This window comes from Cygnus atratus, chromosome 7, assembly GCF_013377495.2.
Source record: "Cygnus atratus isolate AKBS03 ecotype Queensland, Australia chromosome 7, CAtr_DNAZoo_HiC_assembly, whole genome shotgun sequence".
In the NCBI taxonomy this organism is placed as follows: Eukaryota; Metazoa; Chordata; class Aves; order Anseriformes; family Anatidae; genus Cygnus; species Cygnus atratus.
Genome location: NC_066368.1, coordinates 3,040,960 through 3,064,852, shown reverse-complemented (window position 1 = coordinate 3,064,852; position 23,893 = coordinate 3,040,960). Strand labels below are relative to the sequence as shown.

Here is a 23,893-nt window from a genome sequence, read left to right as displayed (position 1 = left end):
GTAGCAGAGTGTTTCAACTTTAATTATTTAATTCTAGTTACTTTCACTCAAATAACGCCTGGGTATAGTCTGAATGAAGGATAGCTGTGCGTAGGCTAAATAATATGGTGTTGTAGGGTGTTTAGAAAGGTGTATTCTTAAAAGTGTATTGAGCTAATGGCTTAGCTAGATTTTGAGGGTTATGAAGATTGTTTCTGGGTAAGGTCAAAGCATTCAGAGCCTTAGAATTGTCCTTTTCTTGACGTTGACTTTCACAATAAAGATAGGCCATTGTGCTGTAACTTTGTGCATAGTATTGTTTGTTTGCACTGTTCAGACCAATGTCAAATTTTGTTTTGTGGTTGAAGATATGTTCTTTAATCTCTGAGTATAAAATGATCTGGAAAAGGGTATTTTCAGTATGAAACTTTATCTTCCTATGTTCTCGCTTGGCTGTGTATTGCCAAGGAAAGTTTGCACATGCCGTTGTGCACTCCTTAATATCCATAGTTCCAGTCGTTATAACCAATGAAGGTATTTAACTTTTCTATAAGGCTTTGGGCTTTCCTGGTTTTCTGCTTTCGTTCAGATGTTATCTGTGCACTCGCAAGGTACAGATTTGGTTGGCTTTGCTCACTGAGGAACTGTAAAATATTATTTGGAAGATTTAACTTCGTAGGGTTGGTGGGCGAGAAAAGGATTCTCTAACGTGTTGCACAAGGAGTACTGCAGAACCCGAACCTCTTGTTATTACAATTCACTCGTTTTAGTTCTGTTCTACTTGGTATAGAGAGTCACTAACAGAAGGTACTATATGAACCAAGAAGAGATCTTTGCATTCAATGCCTGTTTCCCATGTACCCTTTAAAATGCATATTTTATAACAGTAATTTATTACATGCATTTAAAAGATGTTCAGTATGTTTCAAAACTAACTTCTACCCATTTTTTGCCCCTCCAAACAGCAAGATAACAGGGAAATGTTTCGGAGTGTACGCCACATGATATATGATCTTATCGAGTGGAGATCTCAAATACTCTCTGGGACTCTACCCCAAGATGAGCTCAAAGAACTGAAAAAGAAAGTGACTGCAAAGATTGATTATGGAAACAGGTTTGTGAACAATATTTTCCAAGTGTTTGTGATGAAAAGCAGATCAGCTTTGTATATTATACCTTAGCTGTCAATGATGTCTTACGGGATTCTTTTATTCCTGTGTTTATGCAAATGTAATAGTAGTATATTAAAAGTCCTGTTAAACCGTGATAAAGAATGAAGTTGATATAGCATCTTTTTAGTATAGAATTTATTATATATTATATTAAAGTAGAATCAATACAGAACGCTTCATGACACTAGAAATTTTATATTAGTATGAAGTTGTGACCTTTTTTTTAAGATCAGTTAAAAAGTGCAAGTAGTGCCTCTGTTCAAGATGTCATTTAAACTCTGTTTGCTGGTGCAGCATAAACAGTTGTTGCCTTCTCAGTGCCACCAGCTGTGTGTGCCCTGAAGTCACTTATGCTGTAATGTGATGTTGAAGGATTTGGCTCAGAAGCATAGTTTAGCTCATTGTTGCTCTCTTTATATAGTAAGTGGCTTGTACCAAAAGATTAACAGATTTAAAAAACAGAAGTGAAATGAAAATTGTGAAAAAAAAAATTAAAAATAAAGATATGACATCAGAATAAGTTGCAGAAGTCAGGTATGTTAGTAATTCTGTTGAATTCATTTTTAATTATAGAGTAACTTCCAAACAGTGATCAGGATCAAAGCAATTATTTTTTTTTTAAATACAGGTGGTAGGATGCAAGTTGTCCATACAGTTTCCCTTTTGATTGAAAAATGAGAAATCATACCTTCCTCTTAAATCAGGAAAACATTTGAGGGAATATTTTGAATACTGAGAGAGCATCGTAGTACTGTGCACTGGGGACTGAAAAACTATTTGGCAAACCAGTCTTTAAATCCCTTGTGATGGAAATAACTCACCAGGTTTCAGCTATTTGTACTTTATTCCTTAAGAGCTGTCAAACTTGCAGTATTCCTGTTTGTGCACTTTATCAGCAAAAGCCACAATTCAAAAAAAGTCAATAACCCCATTCAGTCAGTAATTTAGCATGTATAATCCAAGATACGGGCTGTTGTACCCCAGTAGACAATTAACCAGATGTTGTTGATATTATTTGTTCGGCTACTGTATTTTACCATCTGTCTAAGGAGATGGTTAAAGTTACTCTGAATAACCTCCAGATGCTCACTATTCAAATACAATAGAACATCTTGTGCTAGGCTTTATATTCGTAATGTGCTGATGGACTAATTAAGTGATCAGAACGTTCTCTGCAGAGTACAGGAGGGGAGCGCATTCGAACTTCTGAGTGAATCCCCACAACTGCAAGGATCCCATATGTTTCGTAATGTAGTCATATATTCGCTTCTGTCTAAAATAAGCACGAGCGATGATTTCGATATCTGGACAGAAAGAATTCATTATGCGTTTTATAAATGTTTTCTGATCTAATCATATCCTAACTTTTCCTGTTTTGTGAAAGGCTGATTTGTAAGTAAGATCTTCCTATAAATAAAGATGACAATTTTATTGCGTGTTGTCGAAATAACCGAGGAAGTAAAAGTAGTCTTATGAAGCTGTGTTTATGTTGCTCGTCTGAAACTGGGTCAGATAATTTTGTTGGGAAAACATGTTTCTTGTTCGGTTGCAGAAATCTGTAACTGGGACGTTTAAGGAAAAATGTCATTTTTCTTTCTCCCGAGCATCGCTTTCAAGCTAAAGGATAAAACAAATTATGCCAAAGTAGTGTTTGCTTCTGTTCGTTTGACAGTCTGTGCATACATCCTTGTCCCGTTCGTGTGTAGACGCTAGGCGATTAGTTGTTCTCTGATCCAGAGTTATGCTTTCCTCTGGTCCGGTTGGGTGTCTCCTGCGGAAGATCGCAGCTCTCGTTCATCCCAGCCCGTACAGTTACGGTACAAGTAACCAGTAGGTGCATCCCCTGCCGCGACTGCTGTCCCAAGGAACGTGGTTTGGGCTGCTTTTCTCCTTGGCTTCAGTGGTGAAGCCCCATTCTCAGTAGGATGCTTGTCTGTGAGCTTGGTGGGCCAGGGGATGCTGAGGACTTGTGAGGTGCAGCTCCGGAGTCGAGCTGAGGAGGTGTTTCTTAATGAGCTGCTGCCTGCACACCGTGACTTGTGTGAGTGATGGTCATCCACCTTCGAGTTACTGCAGTGCAACTAAGAGGGTTTTCTGTATTGACTCTGCTCAGGGCGGTGTTTCAAACCTCCAGGTTTCCCTCGTGTCGGGGGGGCAAGGAGCTATCCACAGCTCATGCTCTTCTCTTGCAGTGATTATGGGTCATGTCCAAAGGGGATTTACTCTGATAAACCATGAGCCTCTGGGTGGCTTATCAAATTCTGCAAGTTTGATTTAAGCTTAATGATCAAACATTTCAAAGACAAAGTTACAGCAGCTCTCTCATGAGGGGTGACTACAGATTAGCCGATGATAATATTTGGGACCGTATGTATTAAAGGGGAGGTGAGAAGAGAAGATTGGTAGAGAAGCACAGGTCAACCTAGACAGGAAGTTTCTTTATCCTGGGTTCCACTGCCAGCGCTACAGTAACATGGAAAAAGTTAGAAAATCTTTCCTAAGACTGGGCTTGATTATGGCAGAAGCCTTCCTCGCCGCAGAAGATAATCGTGGATGTTAACACCCTGCTGCCAGAAATCTGGCTGCTGCCTTAAATGAAGAGAAACATCTTCTGCCTTGTTTTTTGTAGATTTCTGCTAAACCATGATTAATATGCTGCTGTGGCGGAGAACACGGAGTGGGAAGCAATGAACTGACCAATTTGCATGTGGCGTGAATGTAGATGGTGTTTGTTCGAACTGTCAGATGAATCAGAGGAGCAGACAACTTACTTCTCTTGCAAATTTAGTTCTTTAAGAAATTGCTTCCCCAGCTGTTCTGCTATTTAACTTACATCAGTTCTTTCTGTGCTGTGGGGAAAAAGTGACTTCCAGCCAGGAGTGATTATCTCCTGGGCTGGTAACGTGTTAAATGGTTTTATCACGGATCAACTAATGATTTCTACCATACATCAGGTGCACACGACTTTAACCATAAGCACTTTGCAGGAGTTTTTTTAAGCATTTACTTGAGCATTGTTAACTCACGAGCATGTTTTGGTTTCGTTCAGAATCCTTGATTTAGATCTGGTTGTTAGAGATGAAGACGGCAATATTTTGGACCCGGAGCAGACGAGCACAATTAGCCTTTTTCGAGCACACGAAATAGCTTCCAAGCAAGTTGAAGAGAGACTGCTGGAGGAAAAAGTAAGATGCAGCATGCAACTGTAGCTTTTCCCTTTGAAACATGCAATTGTAATTTAACTAGATTACTGTTGTTATTAGCATTGGTAATGAAGAATTTGATATGTTTATGCAGAGTTATCAGGCTTAAAAGTTTTGTAAGAACTCATGTCGTAGGCTTTTTAATTTTTGTGGTTTTTTTCCCCTTTAAAGGGATTATTAGAAATCACAGTTAAGAGGTATCAGTAAATCAGCTAGACTTGCCTTAGAGATGCAGCTGTAACAAACTTGCATGCTAGGTTTTCATGAGGTTTTATTTTTGAGAATCACGTAGAACAGTGTCCTCATATTTGTGGGATTTATGTATGCCAATCCTGAAAATTTGTTTGTTGAATTACAGGGGGAAACTTAAAGACTTTCTCAGACTTGAACAGGCAACCTCTTTGCAATTCTAATTTTTATTTTTAAAAGGAAAAACATTTCCATTGTGAGGAGTCTTCCCAGCAGCATGAGGTAGCGGAGCACGTTGCTCATGAGTGTGTCAGTGCAGCTTAACGAGTTACTGTGTCTTCCTGAGTGGTAAGGGGCATATACACACTTGCAGCCCTCAACAAACTTGCTGCAGAAATATGGTAATTGGAGCAAAATTGAAACTAATGCATTTTTGCATCCAGAGTTGTTTCTTTGTCCCCACTTCAGCCAGTTTCCGTGGTCATATCCTGGCTTTGCGTTTTGTAAAAGGTAGAGTATATGAAATTATGTAGACATCATCTAGACATCCTGTCCTGTCTTGTCTTCACATTGCTCACAGTGTTTTAAGAGGAGGCTTGTAACTTGCTGTTGAGCATCAGTTGCTGTTCAGGGACTTGGCAAACTGGTGCCGAAGCTCCAAGTCCTCGCAGCAGAGGACCTGGGGTGGGACGAGAGTTCAGAGCGCTTTGCTGTGGTGCCAGTGCCGATGGGAAGAGCCTCTCTGCTTCTAGTGCCCTTCCTCCCATCTCCTTTTTGTCCCACGTGTGCTGCTCCCTTCAGCCTAGATGAAGCATTTCATGCGAAGTTCACAGGAGCTAAAGGACGAGGGGTGGGTGACCTGTAGAAACTGTTCTCTCTCCTGTCTGTCTCGGTGCTCTGTACCTGCCACAGCAGACAGAGAAAAGAACGAGTTTCTTTTTTTCAGGTATATCTGAGGCTCTTTCTTCCATTTGCTCAGCTTCCTTTTTTTTAATATGTGAACGCATCAACGCATCTTTTTTTTATTTTTAATTCCTTATGCTGTGGCACTTCAAGATGGATCCAAAAAATGCAGTCTGTTGTAAATTCAAGTACAGACAAAGAGAATGGGAGTAGACACTTGACAGATAACCCATATTTTTCTGTCTTTAAGGCTTTAGGAAGACTTTAAGTTCATAATGGTTAGATATTTGTTAGGCTAAGTTAATTTTCTTCTGTTCTTGAATTACAGTCTCAGAAACAGAATATTGATATCAACAGGCAAGCCAAGTTTGCTGCCACTCCTTCATTTGCGTTATTTGTAAATTTAAAAAATGTAGTCTGCAAAATAGGCGAAGATGCTGAAGTCCTGATGTCTCTCTATGATCCCCTGGAATCAAAATTTATCAGGTTAGTGTACTCCTGAGTGTGCTCCTTCATCTGTGTGTCCTCAGTTAGAGTAGTGAGGTAGTTCTGCAGGATGAGGGGGCTTATGATAGTCAAATTTCTGTGAAATGTGTAGGACAGGGTTATCTGGGAAGTAATACAGCAGCACTTCATGGTTGTATTCAGCACAGCATCTGGCAAGGGACCTTCTCCCTGGGTACCTTGCAGGGTTGTGCTGTTCCTTATCACACAGTGTCTTCAGTTCCTCAAGTGCAGGCCTTAAAGGAGATGTGAACAAGGTCACCTGCAAGGCTGTGTCCTCACTTAACAGCAGCTTTGACAGCAATCTGAGAGCTAGATTTCTATATCCCCTGCTTCTTTAGAGAAATTCTTACGCTTTGTTGCTGAAGAGTTGCTTTCGTTCATAAATGATGCATGCAAAGGGAAATGGCAGCTGTCTACTAAGTAAATATTAATTTGGTTAGCATAGATAGATTGGGCTTAAGATAGACTTCCGTAAATTCTGAAGTTGATTTTATATTCCTTATGTTGAAGGAAGACGCTTTAAACAAAAAAGTCTTCAAAACATTGTTCTTTCAGTGAAAACTATTTGGTGCGCTGGTCGAGCTCTGGACTCCCCAAAGACATAGACAGATTGCATAACCTCCGAGCAGTGTTCACTGTAAGTCTTGGGGGGCTGGTTCAGCCTGCAAATTTTAAGGTGCTTCTCTCATGTCTTGTGAATAACTCAGGAGTATAACAAGCTGTTTGTGATCAGCAGAGTTACCTCTGCTGGTGAAGGCTCATACGAGACATTTCTCGTAAGTGGCCATGAAAAATTCTAAACACCTTGCTAAAGCTGAAGTTGCTCTCTGAAGTTTTAACTTATTAGAAATGATTTGACCTACTAAGAACTAATTCATGCAGAAGTCAGGATAAGGCTTATAACTCCTGTTACAATTATTCTTTCAATTCTGAGAACAATTAGCTCTTGTGCTATAGGCTAGAATGACGGAGGCAAATTCTGAGCAACAAACGTTCTTCTGCGTACTAAAATGGGGCTTGAAATTCCATTATTGTAAAGTAATCCAACGAAACTAATGTTTCTAGGACCTTGGCAGCAAAGACCTGAAAAGAGACAAAATCAGTTTTGTCTGTCAGATTGTGCGAGTGGGCAGGATGGAACTGAGGGACAACAACACGAGGAAACTAACCTCTGGGCTTCGGCGACCCTTTGGAGTAGCAGGTAACTTCTTGTGTGCTGTGTCTGTATGTTTCACATCATATTTTTTGGGTAGACCTGTGTGGAGCCAGGGGTTGGACTCGATCCTTATGGGTCCCTTCTAACTCGGGATATTCTGTATTGTTGCACAGAAAGCTGAGGGTGTGAAACACTTGGGGTGTTTTGTAAACTGAGAATTGTTTGGTTTAATCAGGTTTATTCCTGTATTATAGAACTGACAGTAGCTTTCAGGACTTGCATGGAGCTGGAGATGCCAAAGCTCATTTAAAACACGATGCTGTTCTCCTGTATGAACATCCTGAAACTGTGCAGTTGATAACTCCATCCCTGTGCTGAATCACTGTTTCCTGACCCTCAGGGTATCCCCTTGCAACCCTTCTTCCTGTGTCGATCATTAAATTCAGTGTTCTTTGTTTTCGTTTTCAGTAATGGATGTTACCGACATAATTAATGGAAAAGTTGATGATGAGGACAAACAGCACTTCATACCGTTTCAGCCGTAAGTAGGGAATAGTTTAAAGAATAAGTAGAGATGAAGGATTATGATTTGATTTTTTTTAAGTTGCAGTTTAACTTTTGATTGAAAGAAACCTTCTGTAGGTATTCTGAAGTTATTTCAGTTTGATAGTTTATCCTGAATAGTACTTAACATTTCTTCTCAGTAATTTCCCATTATTTATCATAGTGATAGCACTAGAAACTTTTTTTAAATTTTTAATGAGTTTAAGGCATGCATTCTCAGTTTTGTTTTCTTTTTGTTTAAACATGTCAGGGTTATAATGTTTGAGAAGTGAAATGCTTAAAAAGGTTACATTGCTGGTTCAACTTGCTAAGATTGAAAAAAGACCAGCAGCATTTCCAGCATCCATGACAGGTGACTTCTGTGAAATGAGCTCGTGATAACAGACATCTTTTTCTTGGTAGCAGATAGAATTTCATGGCAGGGGCCACAGTAATTGTTGTACAAACAAAGATGACACAGGTTGAGAATTTGAAAGCTGGCTTGATACATTCTGGAATGCTTTCTCATACTACGGCTATTTCATGCGAGACTTCTGCCAGAAACCTGAAGTATTTTGGTTGGATGCTAAACAAGATTTGTCTGCTGCACATATGTTAGTTGATCTAGGCAATAAAGAAGACCAGTCCGCTTGCTGCGTGCACCTGGTCTTGGTTTCAGTCATCTAAAACTACATATAGACCTTTCTATTTCCACACTTGAGTCTAAGCTAGCGTCATGGTTGCACTCTATTTTTTTGTTCAACGTGGTGAAAAATAGTTACATTAACATGTTAACCAAATTCCTTGATTAATGGGTATTCAGGTGGTTTCTAATAATACAAAACAAAAACCCAAAGAGCTTGAAATAATGCAGTCTCAAATTAACTTTATTTTGGCAAAAAGACCTAAATTAGGAAGTCCTTGTGGTTTCAAGATGTGGGCATACAGAGTGGATTGCAAGGTGCTGCAGGTAGTGGATGTATGCCGAAGGTCTAAAATGGTTTTACTGGTATGTAACTGCGTCGATGGAGTGGTGTAGAGGGTGTTATTGTGAAAATCAGAATTCCATTTTTCAAGAGAAATAGAGATTTTTAGGGAAGAGTGCTTTCTTGATATGTTTATTGTATGGTAAACAGTAGCAAGCTTTCTTTTAGTGAGTGTGGAAATATGCAATGAAAATGAATCTTTGTGTATCAAAGTGGATGCTAATGGAACATCTAGTTTTCTGCTCCATTAAAACTGATTTATTTTTTTCTGTATATATAAATCAGCTATTTGAAAAGATGTACAATGTGACTTTTTTTTTGCTGCACTAGATTAAAACATTCTTCTGAAAAAGTATATTCCAAACAGCATGAATAATGTGAAAGCACGCAATGAATACTGGTGTCATTATTTCTAATGTAGACTTAGGCTGTATATGAGCCACATTTTTCTTCTCATTCCATGCTTTGCTTCTGTTGTACCACATGCAACTCTGTTTTCATATCTTTGTTTGTTTGTATTCATTCACTAGCCACCAACACAATGGCTGTCAAAAGCACTTGGCAAGATTACTTAAATGACACTTAATGCTGGTGTTTATTTATAGTTTTCATCTTTTCATTTATTCATCAAGTTTAACAGAATGTTTGGATTATCTGCTTTTCTTGTCCTATGCCATTTCTGTTGGATTTAGAGCAGCTTTTCCCTCAGACAGTATGCACTGCTGCTTCATTTATAGAGCCACTAAAGTGACCCTGGAGGTGTTGCAGGCTAAATACTTACATTTAAAAAAAAAAAAAAAAAAACTGCCTGTGTAGGTTTTCACTGCTTAACAGGGGATTCTCAGGTGGGAGACATCCTTCCTATCCTAATGAAGTGTCGCGGGGGCTGTGCATGCATGTTCCTGAAGGAAGAAGTAACACCGCGAGTTTGCTGTACTTCTCTCCAGTAGATCAGCGTTCTTCTGATTAATGGTCTCCTATGTCTTTCTTGTTACCTTTCCTGTCCTTTGTCTTGCGTTGACTAATAAATACTCTTTGTCACAACTATGATATGATCTTTGTGTTCCCTTGTTACTGTGACTTCTGGTTTTCTGTGACCCTTTGTTTCCTGGTGTTGGTCGTCATGTGCATCCTCCAGGCTAGCGTTGGATGACGCCATTCGACACAAGCAGCTGAACATATCATCCCGTTTTTCACCCAGGGTGGCAGGGGAGAATGATTTCCTTCAGACTGTTATAAACAAAGTGATTGCTGCTAAAGAAGTTAACCACAAGGGTCAGGGTACGTACTGCTCTTTTATGTATGCTGGTGTATGTAAAACTGCTCATTGCTTGATTTGCAGCGTGGGATTGTTATACGTTTGGAATCAAGGGTGCATAATATTACTGTCACTATTTTTTTTTGGTACCAGAAAATATATTTGCACTGTTCCCCTTCCTTCAGGCTCATTCTCCTATTCCTGCCTTGTGCCTTTTGCCCCTCAGCGTCGATCCCACAGACTCAGTGCTTTCTCTGCAGTGTCCATCACTTGGACACCTCTGTGTTTCTGGGCTGGAAACTGCTTCAGGAAGTTGACTCTCATGCCCCAGAGCTGTGGACTTTGCCCTCCTCGTGCTGAAGGAAGGAATAGTCCCTTCCTTGCCTTCCTTCTCCTTGTTTTGCAGCTGCACTCACAGCAGTTGGCTTCCCGTCAGGATGACCAGGGAATTTCTCCTGGATCTGGCAAGGGGTAGGACAGCTGCAGGACGAGGCAGCCTTGCTTTTGTCGCCTTTGGTCGCCTTTTGTCTTTACTGGATTACCTTTTCTGTACACACCACTTTGTAACGTGCCTACCAGTTAAAAATGAATTGTGTGGCTCTGTTATCGCTGTACTGGCTTTGATCTTTTTGGTCTGGATTAACATACTGTTAGGCAGGCCTGTGCAGAGCTCCCAGCTAACAGGTTATGTTGGAGTATCTGTAGGATTTGTAGAGGGTATCTGAACAATAGACCCAGGAAAGATTATGTATTACAGTAAGTAAAACTCAAAATTGATTTATTTTTAATTCCTCATTTAACTAAAAAGGAAAACTTAGATCTGATTTCCCTCCCGTTATTTTCACTTATGACCAGCATGCATCAGAAAGGAGGAAACTCACTTCAGCTTCTCGGATTCATTTTAAATTCTTTCTCTAAGACAAACCTCCACCCCCAAGTAAACCAGAAAGGACGGAGTTGCTGCTTAGCCAGTCGCTGTGGGTACCGTTACTGCTTGATGAAATAGCAGCTGCTAGAACTGACCTTGGCAACAAGTCAGAGCATTGCCATTTATAAGAGATTTTAGTAGAAGAGAAAGCGAGCTGCCAAATCTATACAAAAAGAATGCATAGTTAATTGGGTGTGTAACAGGATAACCCACAATTTGTTTTATAGATGAATGTTTTTGGGGTATTTTTTTCATAGATTTTAATTTTGGGATTTTTTTTTAGAAAATTGCTGCTGTAATTATTTCATGCTTCAATTTAATTGCCAGTCGCTTTACCAAGTGTGTAAGACTTCATTTTTTTCAGTTTAGTGTCTCTTTTTCCCCCTGTAACAAGAGTGCCTGATGCTAGTTGGCAAGCATTGGCTTTAGTGCCTCTTACTACTGAGGAGAAAAATATCAACCGAGTAAAGCTGATGCTGTAGTCGGTGTGTTCAGGGCAATGAAACCAGATTATAGGGGGGCGGAGGTGAAGTTCAGGGTATGTGTTAGCTGTTGGTGCTGTCTTCACTGGGGTACTGATACTGGGTGGGTGTAATATTTAACTTTGCTCTGAATGGAAAAATTTGCCACTTCCTGTGGAAGATAAGTATTTCGTTAGAAAGAACTTGTGAGAGCTCAAAGCTTGAGGCAGTTCTGTTAATGGCTTAATAACCGTGTTTTTACAAGACCCTGTGTGCGCGAGGCTGAAGAGCCTGAAATGAGAGAAGGCTCGTTCTCACAGTGCCGCGAGGAGGAGGAATTTGATTTCACTCCGGCTTCGTGTAAAGGGCACTGCAGGCCTGCCGCGTGTCCGCAGTGCAGGCCTCGGGGGATTCAGCTGTTGACCGAAGGTTTTCTTCTTCCAGTCGATGCTTTATGGCCCTGCTAACCTGTTTTTCTTCTGAATTAAGACCCATTGTAGTGAAGGTCATGACTAAAATCTCTGGCTTTATAAGCCTGTGCCTGAGAAGCTGCGTACACCTGCTTCTGAACACGTGCCCTAATTCCTCCCTGCCAAGGTGTCTTCTAGACGGTATCGCTGCAAAGGCACAAATCCTTATCTTGCTCAGATCTCCATTTTTTTTAAAGTACCTAGTTTCCAGGTGTAGATGTTAGTTTTCTAAAGAGCTTGATAAAATCGGACATAAGTGTGTTGTACTCATATTTCTGCTTGAGTTCTATTTTGAGTTTCTCCGAATGTGTTAATGTATTTTTTGTAAGGTAATAAACAGTTACCTTGATGTATCTTCTTACCTCTTAGAATATGTACAAACAAATAATTTTCTTCAATAACTAGAAAAAAAGCACAAGTTTAATAATTGTGGTTTTTACACAACAGGTTTGTGGGTGACTTTGAAACTTCTTCCAGGAGATATCCATCAGATCAGAAAAGAGTTTCCACACCTAGTGGATAGGTCAACAGCAGTGGCTCGGAAAATGGGATTTCCTGAGATTATTATGCCTGGTAAGCTGTTGTGTGAAATAATTCTGCTTTGCTATATTTTGATCTTCTTTCCATATCTGTAAGCATGGAAGATTTAGGGGAAAAAGAACCCCAAAAATGTGAATTTGGGGTATGACATGTATTAGAAATAAGACCTGATTGAAGGATCTTGTCTTAAAATAAATAGTTTGATGGTAAAGGTATACCTGCCATATGTGCTGCAGAAACAGATTAAAGTAATAACCACCTCCCTTCCCCACAAGCAAAGACATGCTATCAAGGTGACAATGGAAATTCTTCTCTGCTTCCAGTGAAGAAAATACATGCTTGAGATTATTTTCCTTAGCAAGGGCATATGTAAAATTTCCATCTCCCGAGGTGAATCCAAACCAGAAAGTAGATAAGATTTTTCAGAGCAAATAGCTTGATCTAGAGATATGCGTGTCTCGTAGGGTTTGTGCTAGATTTGGATAATGTACTTCAAAGAAAGTCATACCGACTCTTTTATACATATATTCTATGGACATTCAAATCTGTTGTTTATTTACAAAAGCAAAACCAAACCAAAAAAAAAAAACATAAGGGGGGAAAAAAAAGGTGTTTAAAGAAAGGTGTTTCTCAAAATAGAATCTGTCATAAGCAACAGACTACAGAAGAAAATGGCACTGTCCTTTCAGATTGAGTCCCCATCAGATGCTCTCAAAAAACATCTGAGTTCAGCTCTCCTTGTGATTGTGGACTTTACATTTGTCAGGTGTTTTATGATATAGCCAGTGTGTTGTGAATGTCTCAGCACCTCTGCTTGTTGTGATGGTATGTTAGCAAATAGACCATCTGGCTCTTGGAATTATTGGGAATCCCGTTTCCCAATTCATTTTCTAAGTTTTAATTTAATTAGGGTGAGGCTGAAGAGTGTGTAAGACATAAATCTAAATATAACCCTCCCCAGGAGTCCTCAAACCAGCACAAACATCAAACCAACTCCTGACGTCATGTTATAGAAGACCTGTGTAGGCTGTCATGTTTTAAAATTGAAAAATACCTGTGTATGGGGTAAATTAATGATGAAATGAAAATTTATCCTTTCAAATGAGTGATTTAGAAATGAGACAAACAACTGAGATGTTTTTGGAGTGATATGGTAGATAATCTTGATGATGATGTAGGGTTCTTTTAGTCCAGAAATAATTGTGATTATTTTTGGTTGCTTTATTTGTTAGATTCAATTTAGTGCACTCTGAGTTGATAAGTCAGGTTTTAAAAATCTTAAAACAGTTTTAGCTAAAGCAGCTACTAGTTTTGAATGTTCAAGATGCTGTGGCTTTTAAATGTTTTTCCATATATATAGGTTTGTTACTTCTGAACATGTGATGGTTGTTGTTTCTATGCACAGTTTCGTAACTCAATAGTGAAAATTGAGTGAAAATTGCTACCGACTGTCCTTTTTTCTTCTAGGTGATGTTCGTAACGATATCTATGTAACGTTGGTTCAGGGAGATTTTGACAAAGGCAGTAAAACAACAGCGAAAAACGTAGAAGTTACAGTGTCTGTTTATGACGAAGATGGAAAAAGATTAGAGGTATTAATTTTTTTAAATGTTAGCTAGTTCATATGTATCTGTCTAATCTTTCTCGACATCGTTTTAGAACTCTTTCAACTTAAGTCTGTAATTTTATTTACAACAAAATTTTCTCCTTTATCATGACCACCTCATGATATCAGTGCGTGCAATTTGATATTAATTTCATGAAACGTTTTGAGAGAGCCATTCTGTCTTATTTTGATCTACTTACTAAGTTTTTGTTTACTTGAATTGAAAAGTAGAGCTTAAGATGGGCGTAAACATTTTTCTCTTCTGTTTGTGTTTTCAAGAGCGTTATTTTTCCTGGTGCTGGTGATGAAGCCATCTCAGAATACAAGTCAGTAATATATTACCAAGTAAAGCAGCCTCGCTGGTTTGAAACTGTAAAGGTATATATATAAAGTTACAATTACTTATCCATCTGGGTTAATATGACACAAATACATGTTTCAGTGGGAAGTCTTGAGAAGCAAAACAAGGAAAATGAATGCTTGTAGTCATCTGTAGTGGAACAAAAGGAAGTCTTTTGGAGACAGCTGGAAAACAATTACACTTTTATTGCATAATGAATTTTATTGCATCCTTTTGGTCAAGATGACTTCTATGGAGGCACTGCACCATCTGTTTAGGAATGGTTTTCACTCTTGCCATGAAGCTGACCTAAACAAGCAGGATGTTGAGGTTAAAATATAACTGCCATACTGTTGAACTCGTCGTTGTTTTGGGATCTGGCTGATTGTGCTTCAAGCTTGCTGAGTTTGCTTGGGTAATAACATTTTAGCTTAAATGCTGATTTTTATGTAGGAGGCTGACGTTAGCTTAATGAAATATATTCTGTTGATCTGTAGTCAATGGGAGCAGTAGATGTGCATCAAGAAGAGATTCACAGCTGCTCCCCACGCTGTTTCAAGTCCAGGGGTGCTCTTGTTGCATGCGCTGCCAGAAAGTGGCTGCTAGGGAGTCACAGAAACCTGGACGTGGTGTTGGGGAGCAGTGAACAGCACAGAGCCTGAAGGTGGGCATGGTTAAGAAAATAGAACAGCTCTAGCAACAGTACCAGGGTAGAAGAGTATTGGTTACATCTCTGCAAAGTTGGTTACATGGGGATCAGAGATGTGTTAATAGTTTACAGAGTACAAGTGGTGCATAGATAATTGACACCTTAAGAAGTTCGCCTTTACCAGTCAAACTCAAGGTGGGCTTGTTCCTGAGCTCGGGGGATTGATAAGGGATGCTTTGGGGTTACAGCCATCACGTCCCTGTCAGCCATAGCATCTCCAGATCTTGTTGGGTAACTTAACGGGCTTGCTTCGTTCTTTCTCTGTTTCTTAGTGCAAGAATTGTTTATTTTCCTGGGGAGTTTGTGACCTTTCGAGGTCTTTGATGGCAAACTGAGGCTTGTCTTTAATGTTAACATTTTGTAAAGATCCAAGGCTATCATTGAAAAACGTCTAGATGAGATTTGGTAGTGGTAGATGATATTTGAAGATACTGTGACTGTTTTCTGTCTCCATCTTCTCTCCCAATATGTGAAGGTTGCAATCCCTATTGAAGATGTGAACCGCAGCCATTTAAGGTTCACGTTCCGACACAGGTCATCACAGGACTGTGAGTAATTCGTCCTTTTCATTGTGATTCCTGTCAGGGTCTGGTGCCAAAGTCTACAGAAACAGACATAAAGTTCCTATCTGTAATTGACTGTTGTAATTGCTTTGGTGTGGGGATAAGCTTTTGCCTACTTATTTAATGTTAGCATCTCAGCTTTTCTGTTTCTGACTTCTTTCTAGCTTTTACCTTTCGACATCACCTTTTTCCTTTCCTGCCGGGTCGTTTCTCCAAGCCAAATAAAAGAGCTAGGGAGTAAAGCTTTCAGTTAGCAACTGAGAGGGTTGTGGTGTTGCTCATCTCAGAGGTGGGTGGTAGGAAAGGTCTTTAAATACAAAGAAGCCCCACATGTAAAATAGGAATGTGAAAGCCGGGTTACAGTAGCATCAGTAGTTGAAGCTACTAAGAAACCTGGTTTCCGTTCCTGGTTCTTATGCTGACTTGTGGTTGTTTTGAAGTAATTTTGATGTGAAAGATACTTGCGAGCTTGTGGTTCTCCTCAGCTTTCCTTAATGTTGCTGGCAGCTGAGATGCTTTGAGCTGCTGAGGATCTAGCCAAAACAGCTTGACATCCTCCGTATATCAGCAATTGTTTTATAGTAGAATTTGGGAATTTGTCTTGCTTATGAGAACATCCATTAGGTATAGCAATTACAGTGGCTGTCTTACTTGACAAGAGTGTCTTTCAAAAGTTGCAGCAAAACATTTTTGCTGTAGAATGCATGCACAGACTTAGTGTTGATTGGGTAACATCCACTGGATGCATTTCGAGGTCTGTAGTACTTCCTATGGATACCCGTCTGTGTGATGTAGAATTCATTACCCCATAAGGGACAGTCAAAGCTGTATTTTGTAAATTGGTCGTTTATAAGAGATTCTCTTGGTTTGGAGAATAATACCACCTAATGAAAACAATGTGCAGAAAATTAGTGTAATTGGTGTCAAAAATATGACTGTGAACTGCGAACTACGAGAGTCGGAAAAATTTGTGGTTGTACAAAAACTTTGGTTGGTCACTGTTTAAATATTAATTAGATGTCCTGCTTTAGGGCCCCAGTGTTTCCTCAGGCTTATTGGACTATCTCAAATTGGTTGCGCTTTCCTTCTGGTTTTATTTCTTAATTTCCTTTGTAATTTCTATTAACCCTTGTTGCCATGTTGTTTTTATTTTTTGGTGCTAGATGTTGAACATGAGAGCAAACTGAACGCATTAGCTAGTTCAGTTGGCTGTGCAGTGGGTTACCATGGGCAGATGCCTATTCATTTTTCCTATTTTTGGTTCTGGGTTATGTATAAAAGACTCCTCATTTCTTGAACCTTTTCTGCATCTGAGAACCCTTACTAGTATCATTCATGTTATCTCTTTGTGTTTTAGGTGAAGTGTCTGTACTAACATCGAATACTTAACTATGTATGTCTTTTTAACAGCCAAAGATAAATCTGAGAAAATATTTGCCCTTGCATTTGTGAAGCTCATGAGATATGATGGAACGACTTTGAGAGATGGAGAACATGACCTTATTGTTTATAAGGTAGAATTTTGAGATGGTGTTTCCATAATTGCTAGCTAAGTGTGAGCATTACTTACTTTCAGTGAACTGCCGTGTTACACGATTGCAAGTGAGGTATTTGTTATGGAATATTATATTAGATCAAGCAACTAAATACTGTGCAATTTGCCGATACGGCAGACTGATGGTTAAACTTTGAATCTGTTTTCTTGGGGATGTTTTGATTGTTGAATTTCTGAGGCTTGCCATTGAACTTTTATTTGTATGGGTTTTCATGGCTGGGGAAAACTACTTGTGTAGACCTTTAAGTATTAGATCTTGGCTCTAAGCTGTAGCACAATTGTTAGACTTGTTGGATAAGTACAGTTCTGGAGCCAACCCTAAGAAATTCCAGGGTAAAGAACAACATTTTGCTATTATGAGGGCTTTCTGCTAGTTTTTTAAACTGTTTTCTATCTTGTATGTAAAACACTGCTGCAGGCAGAAGCAAAGAAGCTGGAGGATGCCTCAACGTATTTAAGTCTGCCATCGACTAAGATAGAGCTGGAGGAAAAGGGACACTCTGCAACAGGGAAGAGCATGCAGAACCTCGGTAGCTGCACCATCAGCAAAGACTCTTTCCAGATCTCTACTCTGGTTTGTTCAACAAAACTTACCCAGAATGGTAAGTTCACAGAACTGCTGGGTTTCTGTCCCTTGCAGCGTGAGTGGAACTGTATGCAGTGACTTGCAGACAGTCTTCTCTGTCCCCCTGCCTGTGGAAGGGATGGTGGATTGCTCGACACGCTGTCCTGGATTAAATTGTCAAGATGCAGCAAAAGCATCTGCTCCCAGTGTAGCATGCAACTTGTGGGCGTAGTTTTGCTTTAGAGGAGTATTTGTCTCCGAGTAAACAGAAGGTTTCTGTATCTGTTTGTGGCAAACAGAGGTACTCAGGGTTAAAGCTGAGTCTTTTATGCTGAAATACACTGAAAACGTGTTCTGCGACATTTTCCTGCTGTGTGGATGTGAATAATAGCACTAGGGAAAAGGGTGAGTTTGTTTTCGAGAGGAGATGATATCATGGCTGTGCTCCAAAATGAGCTGTTGTGTTATTTCCGAGGTGCAATATCCAGTGTTTTCTGTATCTTCTGCCAGAAGCGAGTGCTGTCACTCTTGTGTTGGGCAGGCAGGTGTGTGCACGGGGCCGTGCTGCTTGGAGGCCGGTCTCCTGTTCGCACACGTTCACGTGAACACAGAAAGCTGGGGATGGGGTCAGCGTATGTTGCTCCTTTCAAAACAGCCTCATACGAGTTTTTCCCGTGTATTTGTCAGCTGCCCGGCTGCACCCAGAGGCTGCGGCAGCCAGTGCTGGTGGCAGCCACCAAAGCAAACATTTCGCGCTTCCAGCCGGTGCCCTCTCTTTGCTTCTCGTGCTGGGTTGCCACGGAGTGCTGCCTTGTTCTCCCGGCCACCTGCAGCCGGCTGGGGAGCGTGGCTGGGTCACTGGGACGTGAGTTACGCCGGGCAGAGGTGTCCATCCTCCCCAATTCACCGGGGAGAGGGCTCGGCTCTGGTACGGCTCTCAGGAGCTGGGGCTGGGGGTGAGGAGGCCGTGGGATGGGGGGAATAAGAGCTGGAATTGTCACGTTAATTCATTCTTCAGTCGCCCCTCTGCCCGGGGGAAGGTGACTACTTGCATGGAGTCAGCTCGCAGTTTGATTGCGGTCTTTTCCAGTGCCATCTCTTAGAGCACATCCCAAGCGTTTGGTATTCAGAGCACATCACGCTCGCTGCAGTTTGGCAGTCTTAGAGCCTAAGAGGATGCTTAGCAAAAAAATGCAGAGATGATTTCTGGAATTTCATCGCAAATACAGGACTGTAGCTGAACGGTAATGCAGTGATTTGGGGATTTTGTAGGACACAGGAACCAGCATGTGGAATTGAACTGTGCTTGTTCCTTTTGGTTTGTGGTTGACATCGTGAGGCTTTTGTCCTCAGTCTTTCCTGGTGCATGTTAGTATTTGGATATATTTTGCAGTGGCCAGTTTGACTGCTTTCACATAACAACTGTCACTAAAAAGAAAACTGAGCATTGTTTTGTGCTTAATTTACCTACAACTTGCATTGAATTTTGATCGGAATTTAATGTTACTGGTAATTATGTTGTCTGTGAAACTTTCTCAGAGTTGCCAAAGCCTCTTCAAAGTGTTACAGCATTATTAAACACAATCTTCATGTATTCTTAGGCAAGTTTTAAAGGAAGCACAATTTTTAACATTGAACATCTCCCTCGGGTATACAGTTGGTAGTGCTCTTCAGACTGTAGTTTTTGAGGCTGATTTTCCCTTCTGTAGAATTGTGAGATAATATTGCTCCCTTAACCTTCTTAAGAAACAAAAACCCACGTCTATCCTTGCCTACCAAAGCTTTTTCTCATTTTGATCATCTGTAACACTTCTTTCTTTACTCTGCAAGAGTCATAGAATTGGCTTTGAAACTTACTTTTAATAATTATGAAATTGTTAGTAGATGGTGTAGTTCTTTCTGCGTTGTGTTTGATGCTGCAGATTGTGTCTGCAATCTCTCTGAACACTTGCTTGATTTCCATTCTTTATTGAACTGTAAGTCATTAATGTTGCTGTTCTGTTAGTACCTGATGTTCTGAGCATCCGTAGCAGAATATATTAGTAGGCACAAATTGCCTCTCGTCTTAGTTTTTTTCAATTTAATTTTTAGGAAGAACAGCAGTATAAGCACAGGAGAAGGACTGTTTAAAATAAATTAAAAAAAAAAAAGGTGCTGAGGGCTGTTTCAGATCCATTCTGGAGGTCACGATGAAGCCAGGAGTATGTGTTCATTTTGTTTTCCTTCTTATTTCTGTAGAGCTATGACAAACTGAGGTCTTGTGTACTCCAGCAGAGGCAAGTTGGTTTTGGTCATTGAATCTGCTTTTTCCAACTAGAAGTTGGAAACACCAGCACTACAGAAGGAGGGCAAAATAGCATCAAAAGTGGCATCCCCCTCTACATGAAGGCTGCCTGTGGATAGTAAATCTTACCAGTGCCCCTTAGACTGTCAAGATAAATGTCTTTATGATCAGGATGAGGGGAGTAGAATTGAAATTATTCTAATGGTCTTGCTGGAAAACGTCTCTGATTACCAATAGCCGGAGAGCTGTCTGGTGTTCTACCCATGCACTGGCTGTTGTGAAGCATCTGAGGCGTCCAGAGTTACTGAAAGCCCTCTTTTGTGTTTTCTTTCCTGCGTCATGGATTCAAACACGTAGAAAACTAGTGACTGCTCGTGATCCAGATGCTCTTGATCCAGAGACAGGACTTCAAAGAACGAAGGCGACTAGGCTTTCAGAAAACAGCTGAGGTGAATTTTACTGAAGCATTCAGTATAATTAATAAGTTTAAAAGACAAAAAAGTTATGCATATGAAATGCAAATTCAGATGTTTTAGTGGCATAAAAATGAAGTTGATTTGAATACAGAATTAAAATAAAGCAAGCCATTAAGAGCAAAAAAGCAAATGCTTAAAAGGGAAGATTATTTCAAAGAACAGTGAAATTAGGGTGAAAGTACTGTCTAACTTCAGCAAAGGAGTTTTGAAGAAAGTTTGGGTATCTGTGTAGGGAAACTTCTGCATGTATACAGGTCAAGGAAAGAATGTAATCAAGAAACTGGACTGCCCTATTGTTAAATAAGATGTAAAAGACGATCTTCACATAAATTTGATGTCATCCGAAGTTGCACTAAGCTGTTTCAAGTTTTTATTGGCTACTGGCAGGCTAGATATTTATTCTAACCCTGAGCAATTGAACATCCTCACTCTGTCTTCTTCCTCCGGTATTTTCTGATCGTATAAATTTCACTTGACTTTGGCTGCCTATAGGAATTGCTTTTTACTACAGGCTGAAATAGGATTTACGTTCTTACCCTGTTGTACTAACAGTGTTATACGTAGACCTACTGAGAGAGTAGGATTAAGTGGTTGGCTGTTACTTTGGGGTTACTGCTTGCAGTCACAGTGAACGCACGTTCTTTCTGCGCACTGTAACATAGTTTTCTGGTTGTAGGACTACGTTGACTCTTCTGTTCACACGTGTATTCATTGTGCATTTGCTGTGTCATCACACTGAAAGAGCACATGGGTTTGGTTTCTTGGGGCATTGCATGGTGCCATTCAGAGATGTGGGCTGGCTTTTGTTCAGTTAATTTCTGTTGTCAAGCTGGTGCCTTTTTAGAAGTCAGTCTGAAACCCAGTTCAGTGGTGGAAAGCCACTGGCTATAAATATATTCATGAAATGCTTTGGATAACTCATGGAGGCATCTTCAGCTTTCTTCCAGAAGCAATTTTTCTTTTGAAGTTGAGTTTCGAAGACTTTGGTTTCATCCTATAGACTACTTGTAAGTTGTATTATTTAAAAAAAAAAAAAAAGGAATAGGATTGTTTTACTACACCATAGCTTTGAACTCTTTTTTAGTCCCAAAGAAAGAGAGGCCTTGTTTTGGTTTGAGTGCTGCTCAGAGGGAAGTTACCCCAAGGAGAACTGCAGTCCGTTGCATTAGAGATGATTTTATTTATTCCTTAGAGTGAAAGACTGGGGGGGACGTCTACCACCTGCTCTGGGTCTCTGCATGTAATTTGCATGATAGACTCTACAGATACATGTCTCTAAATATTTTGTTGATTGCCTTGAAGGTTTGAATAAAACATGAGGGCTCTTGGTTAGGGACACTGTTCATCCTTATTGTTGAAGAGTCGTATTGGGCAGAAGTCACATAATATTAGCCATATGATTGGGATGGGGGAGGAAATCTGCAGGGTAATCCAGTGGCTAAACTGAAGGTGGGCAGTCATTAAAATCTTGTATTTGTTTCTTTGGGCTCTTCTACAGAGGATGACTTTGTTTTGTGCTGAAAACTGGCTTAGTGAGGCTGGGAGGAAACTTTCCCTGATGCTAGTTTGGCTAAGGCACGACGAGCTTGGAGTTCTTGGTTCGTTTTAATTCATGTTACGTCTCAGAAAATGTACAAGTGGATATAACTTAGTGGTGCTCCAGAGTGGCTGCTAATATTTACTAGCATGCTTATTTACAGATGGAACACAATTGCGAGTTGTCTCATGAGAAACTGGAGAATGGTGCTGTGGCTCTTCATGGCTAATGACAGAACCTGCCTGCTGCATTTTCATATTTATCAGGGAATGATGAAGTGACACCATCTTGGTAGTGGGATGTAGAATTTGGGGACAAGACCATCTGCAGTTGATTCATTTTGTAGTCTGAGCCGTAGCCTAGTCTATCACTTGGAAGCATCCAAGTAATTTGGACATTGAGTTATTAAGCAGACAGCTTTCCTCTGAATTAGCTTAGTGTGCAACTGCTTGGCTTGTGCTGGTGTATTTTCTTTTCACTTTATTCAGAGAGAGCAAAGAAGCTAGAAACACTCACTCTGGAAGAATCACAGCCATGCAGATATCACTGTGCTGGTGGCTGACTAATTCCAGTTTGGCATCTTTTTTTAAATACACAACTGTTGTATGCAGCAAATTAAAACTGAGGGATCAGGCTTCCTTGGCCCAGATTTTAATGCTGACGCTTCAAAATCAGTCTGCTTTTTCGAAAGCCTTCCACAATTCTTTCATGACAGAAGTATTGCGCTAGCTTTCTGCAGTGTCAGATGTACCCCAGAAATATGTCACCGTCCAGTGAAAAGGGCTGACCTATCGAAGTAAAGCTGTTTGTTCTGAACACGGTTACGGTGCGTGACTGAAAATAAATAACCTGCATGATGTAATTGTTGTTTTTTTTTCCTTCACTCCTAGTGGATCTCCTGGGACTTCTGAAATGGCGATCTAATACAAATCTGTTGCAGCAGAATTTGAAGCAGTTGATGAAAGTTGATGGTGGTGAGGTGGTTAAGGTAACAAGTTAATTTCTTTAAAAGTAAATTTGGTGTCATAATTTTGCTGAAGGCTTTATTTTGAGGTACTTTTTTCTTTTCTCCCCTCTTTAACCCTACTGCACATACTTGCACATTAAGAGATATCTGGCTGCAGTTTAGCCTTTAGGATGCAAATCCCCTTCTCTTTTCCCTCAAAAAACATTTCAGATGTTAAGTAAATTTCTAGAAATGCTTTTCTTTGTTTGCTTGTTCTAGCACTTCTAGCCTTTTTTAAAAAAAAACAACATGCAGGTACTGGAAGACAAAGGCTTTCTTTTTTCAAGGTTAAAACATCTTGGAATTATCATATGGTGATATTTAATATATTTTAAATATAAGGATGTGGAATGCATGCACCTTACTGTGTGCTGCTTGTAATTTTTTTAAAAAATATTTCTCCTGAAAATACTTGGATGAGCCAAGGTATTTATATTTGCCAAGGCCACTGAGTGATTGCAGGGACCTGCATAAAGACAGATTTATTTGTGGAAAAGAGTAGGCTGAGACTTTATTGAATGTGTTGTACTAAATCAAATATAATGAAGTGTCAAAAGATGTACTGTGCTGGGGACAGACGACCCTTAAGGGCTTATAGTGTTTTTACTTCATTTGGATTTTAATGTGTCTAATAGAAGCATAGTGAATGCCTCGTCTTGAAGCGACTTAAAACATCTGAGACTGCTGGTAGTGCTCTTTATTGAGTGTGGTAAATACAGTGTCTCAGATGCGATTTGTTTTTCGGGAAGGTTCTCAGTTCTCCCTGCTGCTGCTTTGTTCTGGATCATTTGATAGCTAAAAACTTGACACTGATACTGGGTTCTGACAAGCGTTGTCATAGTAGTGTCATTTGTAATTTTCACTTGTCTCCAAATGACATCAGCGAGCGTACAGCAGATCAGTGCTTGATGGATACCAGTGATTTCGGAGGCATCAGGATGCGGCACGGACAGGGTT

The 23,893-nt window shown here is 40.0% G+C and overlaps 1 protein-coding gene across 4 annotated transcripts in view; it reads left to right on the top strand.

The window, feature by feature from the left end:
* The window catches only part of DOCK1 (dedicator of cytokinesis 1), a 284,156-nt gene that overhangs the window by 30,266 nt on the left and 229,997 nt on the right, over window positions 1-23,893 (top strand). For 3 of the 4 annotated variants that reach the window (XM_035547635.2, XM_035547637.2, XM_050712018.1), the window contains exons 6-19: window positions 945-1,093; window positions 4,201-4,336; window positions 5,775-5,932; window positions 6,509-6,590; window positions 7,019-7,154; window positions 7,578-7,650; window positions 9,777-9,919; window positions 12,203-12,328; window positions 13,763-13,887; window positions 14,181-14,279; window positions 15,426-15,498; window positions 16,924-17,027; window positions 17,487-17,670; window positions 22,821-22,918. In XM_035547635.2, coding sequence (XP_035403528.1) covers window positions 945-1,093; window positions 4,201-4,336; window positions 5,775-5,932; window positions 6,509-6,590; window positions 7,019-7,154; window positions 7,578-7,650; window positions 9,777-9,919; window positions 12,203-12,328; window positions 13,763-13,887; window positions 14,181-14,279; window positions 15,426-15,498; window positions 16,924-17,027; window positions 17,487-17,670; window positions 22,821-22,918 — 1,686 coding nt within the window. The remainder of the gene's footprint in view (window positions 1-944; window positions 1,094-4,200; window positions 4,337-5,774; window positions 5,933-6,508; window positions 6,591-7,018; window positions 7,155-7,577; window positions 7,651-9,776; window positions 9,920-12,202; window positions 12,329-13,762; window positions 13,888-14,180; window positions 14,280-15,425; window positions 15,499-16,923; window positions 17,028-17,486; window positions 17,671-22,820; window positions 22,919-23,893) is intronic. The other variant, XM_035547636.2, reaches the window with a different exon arrangement.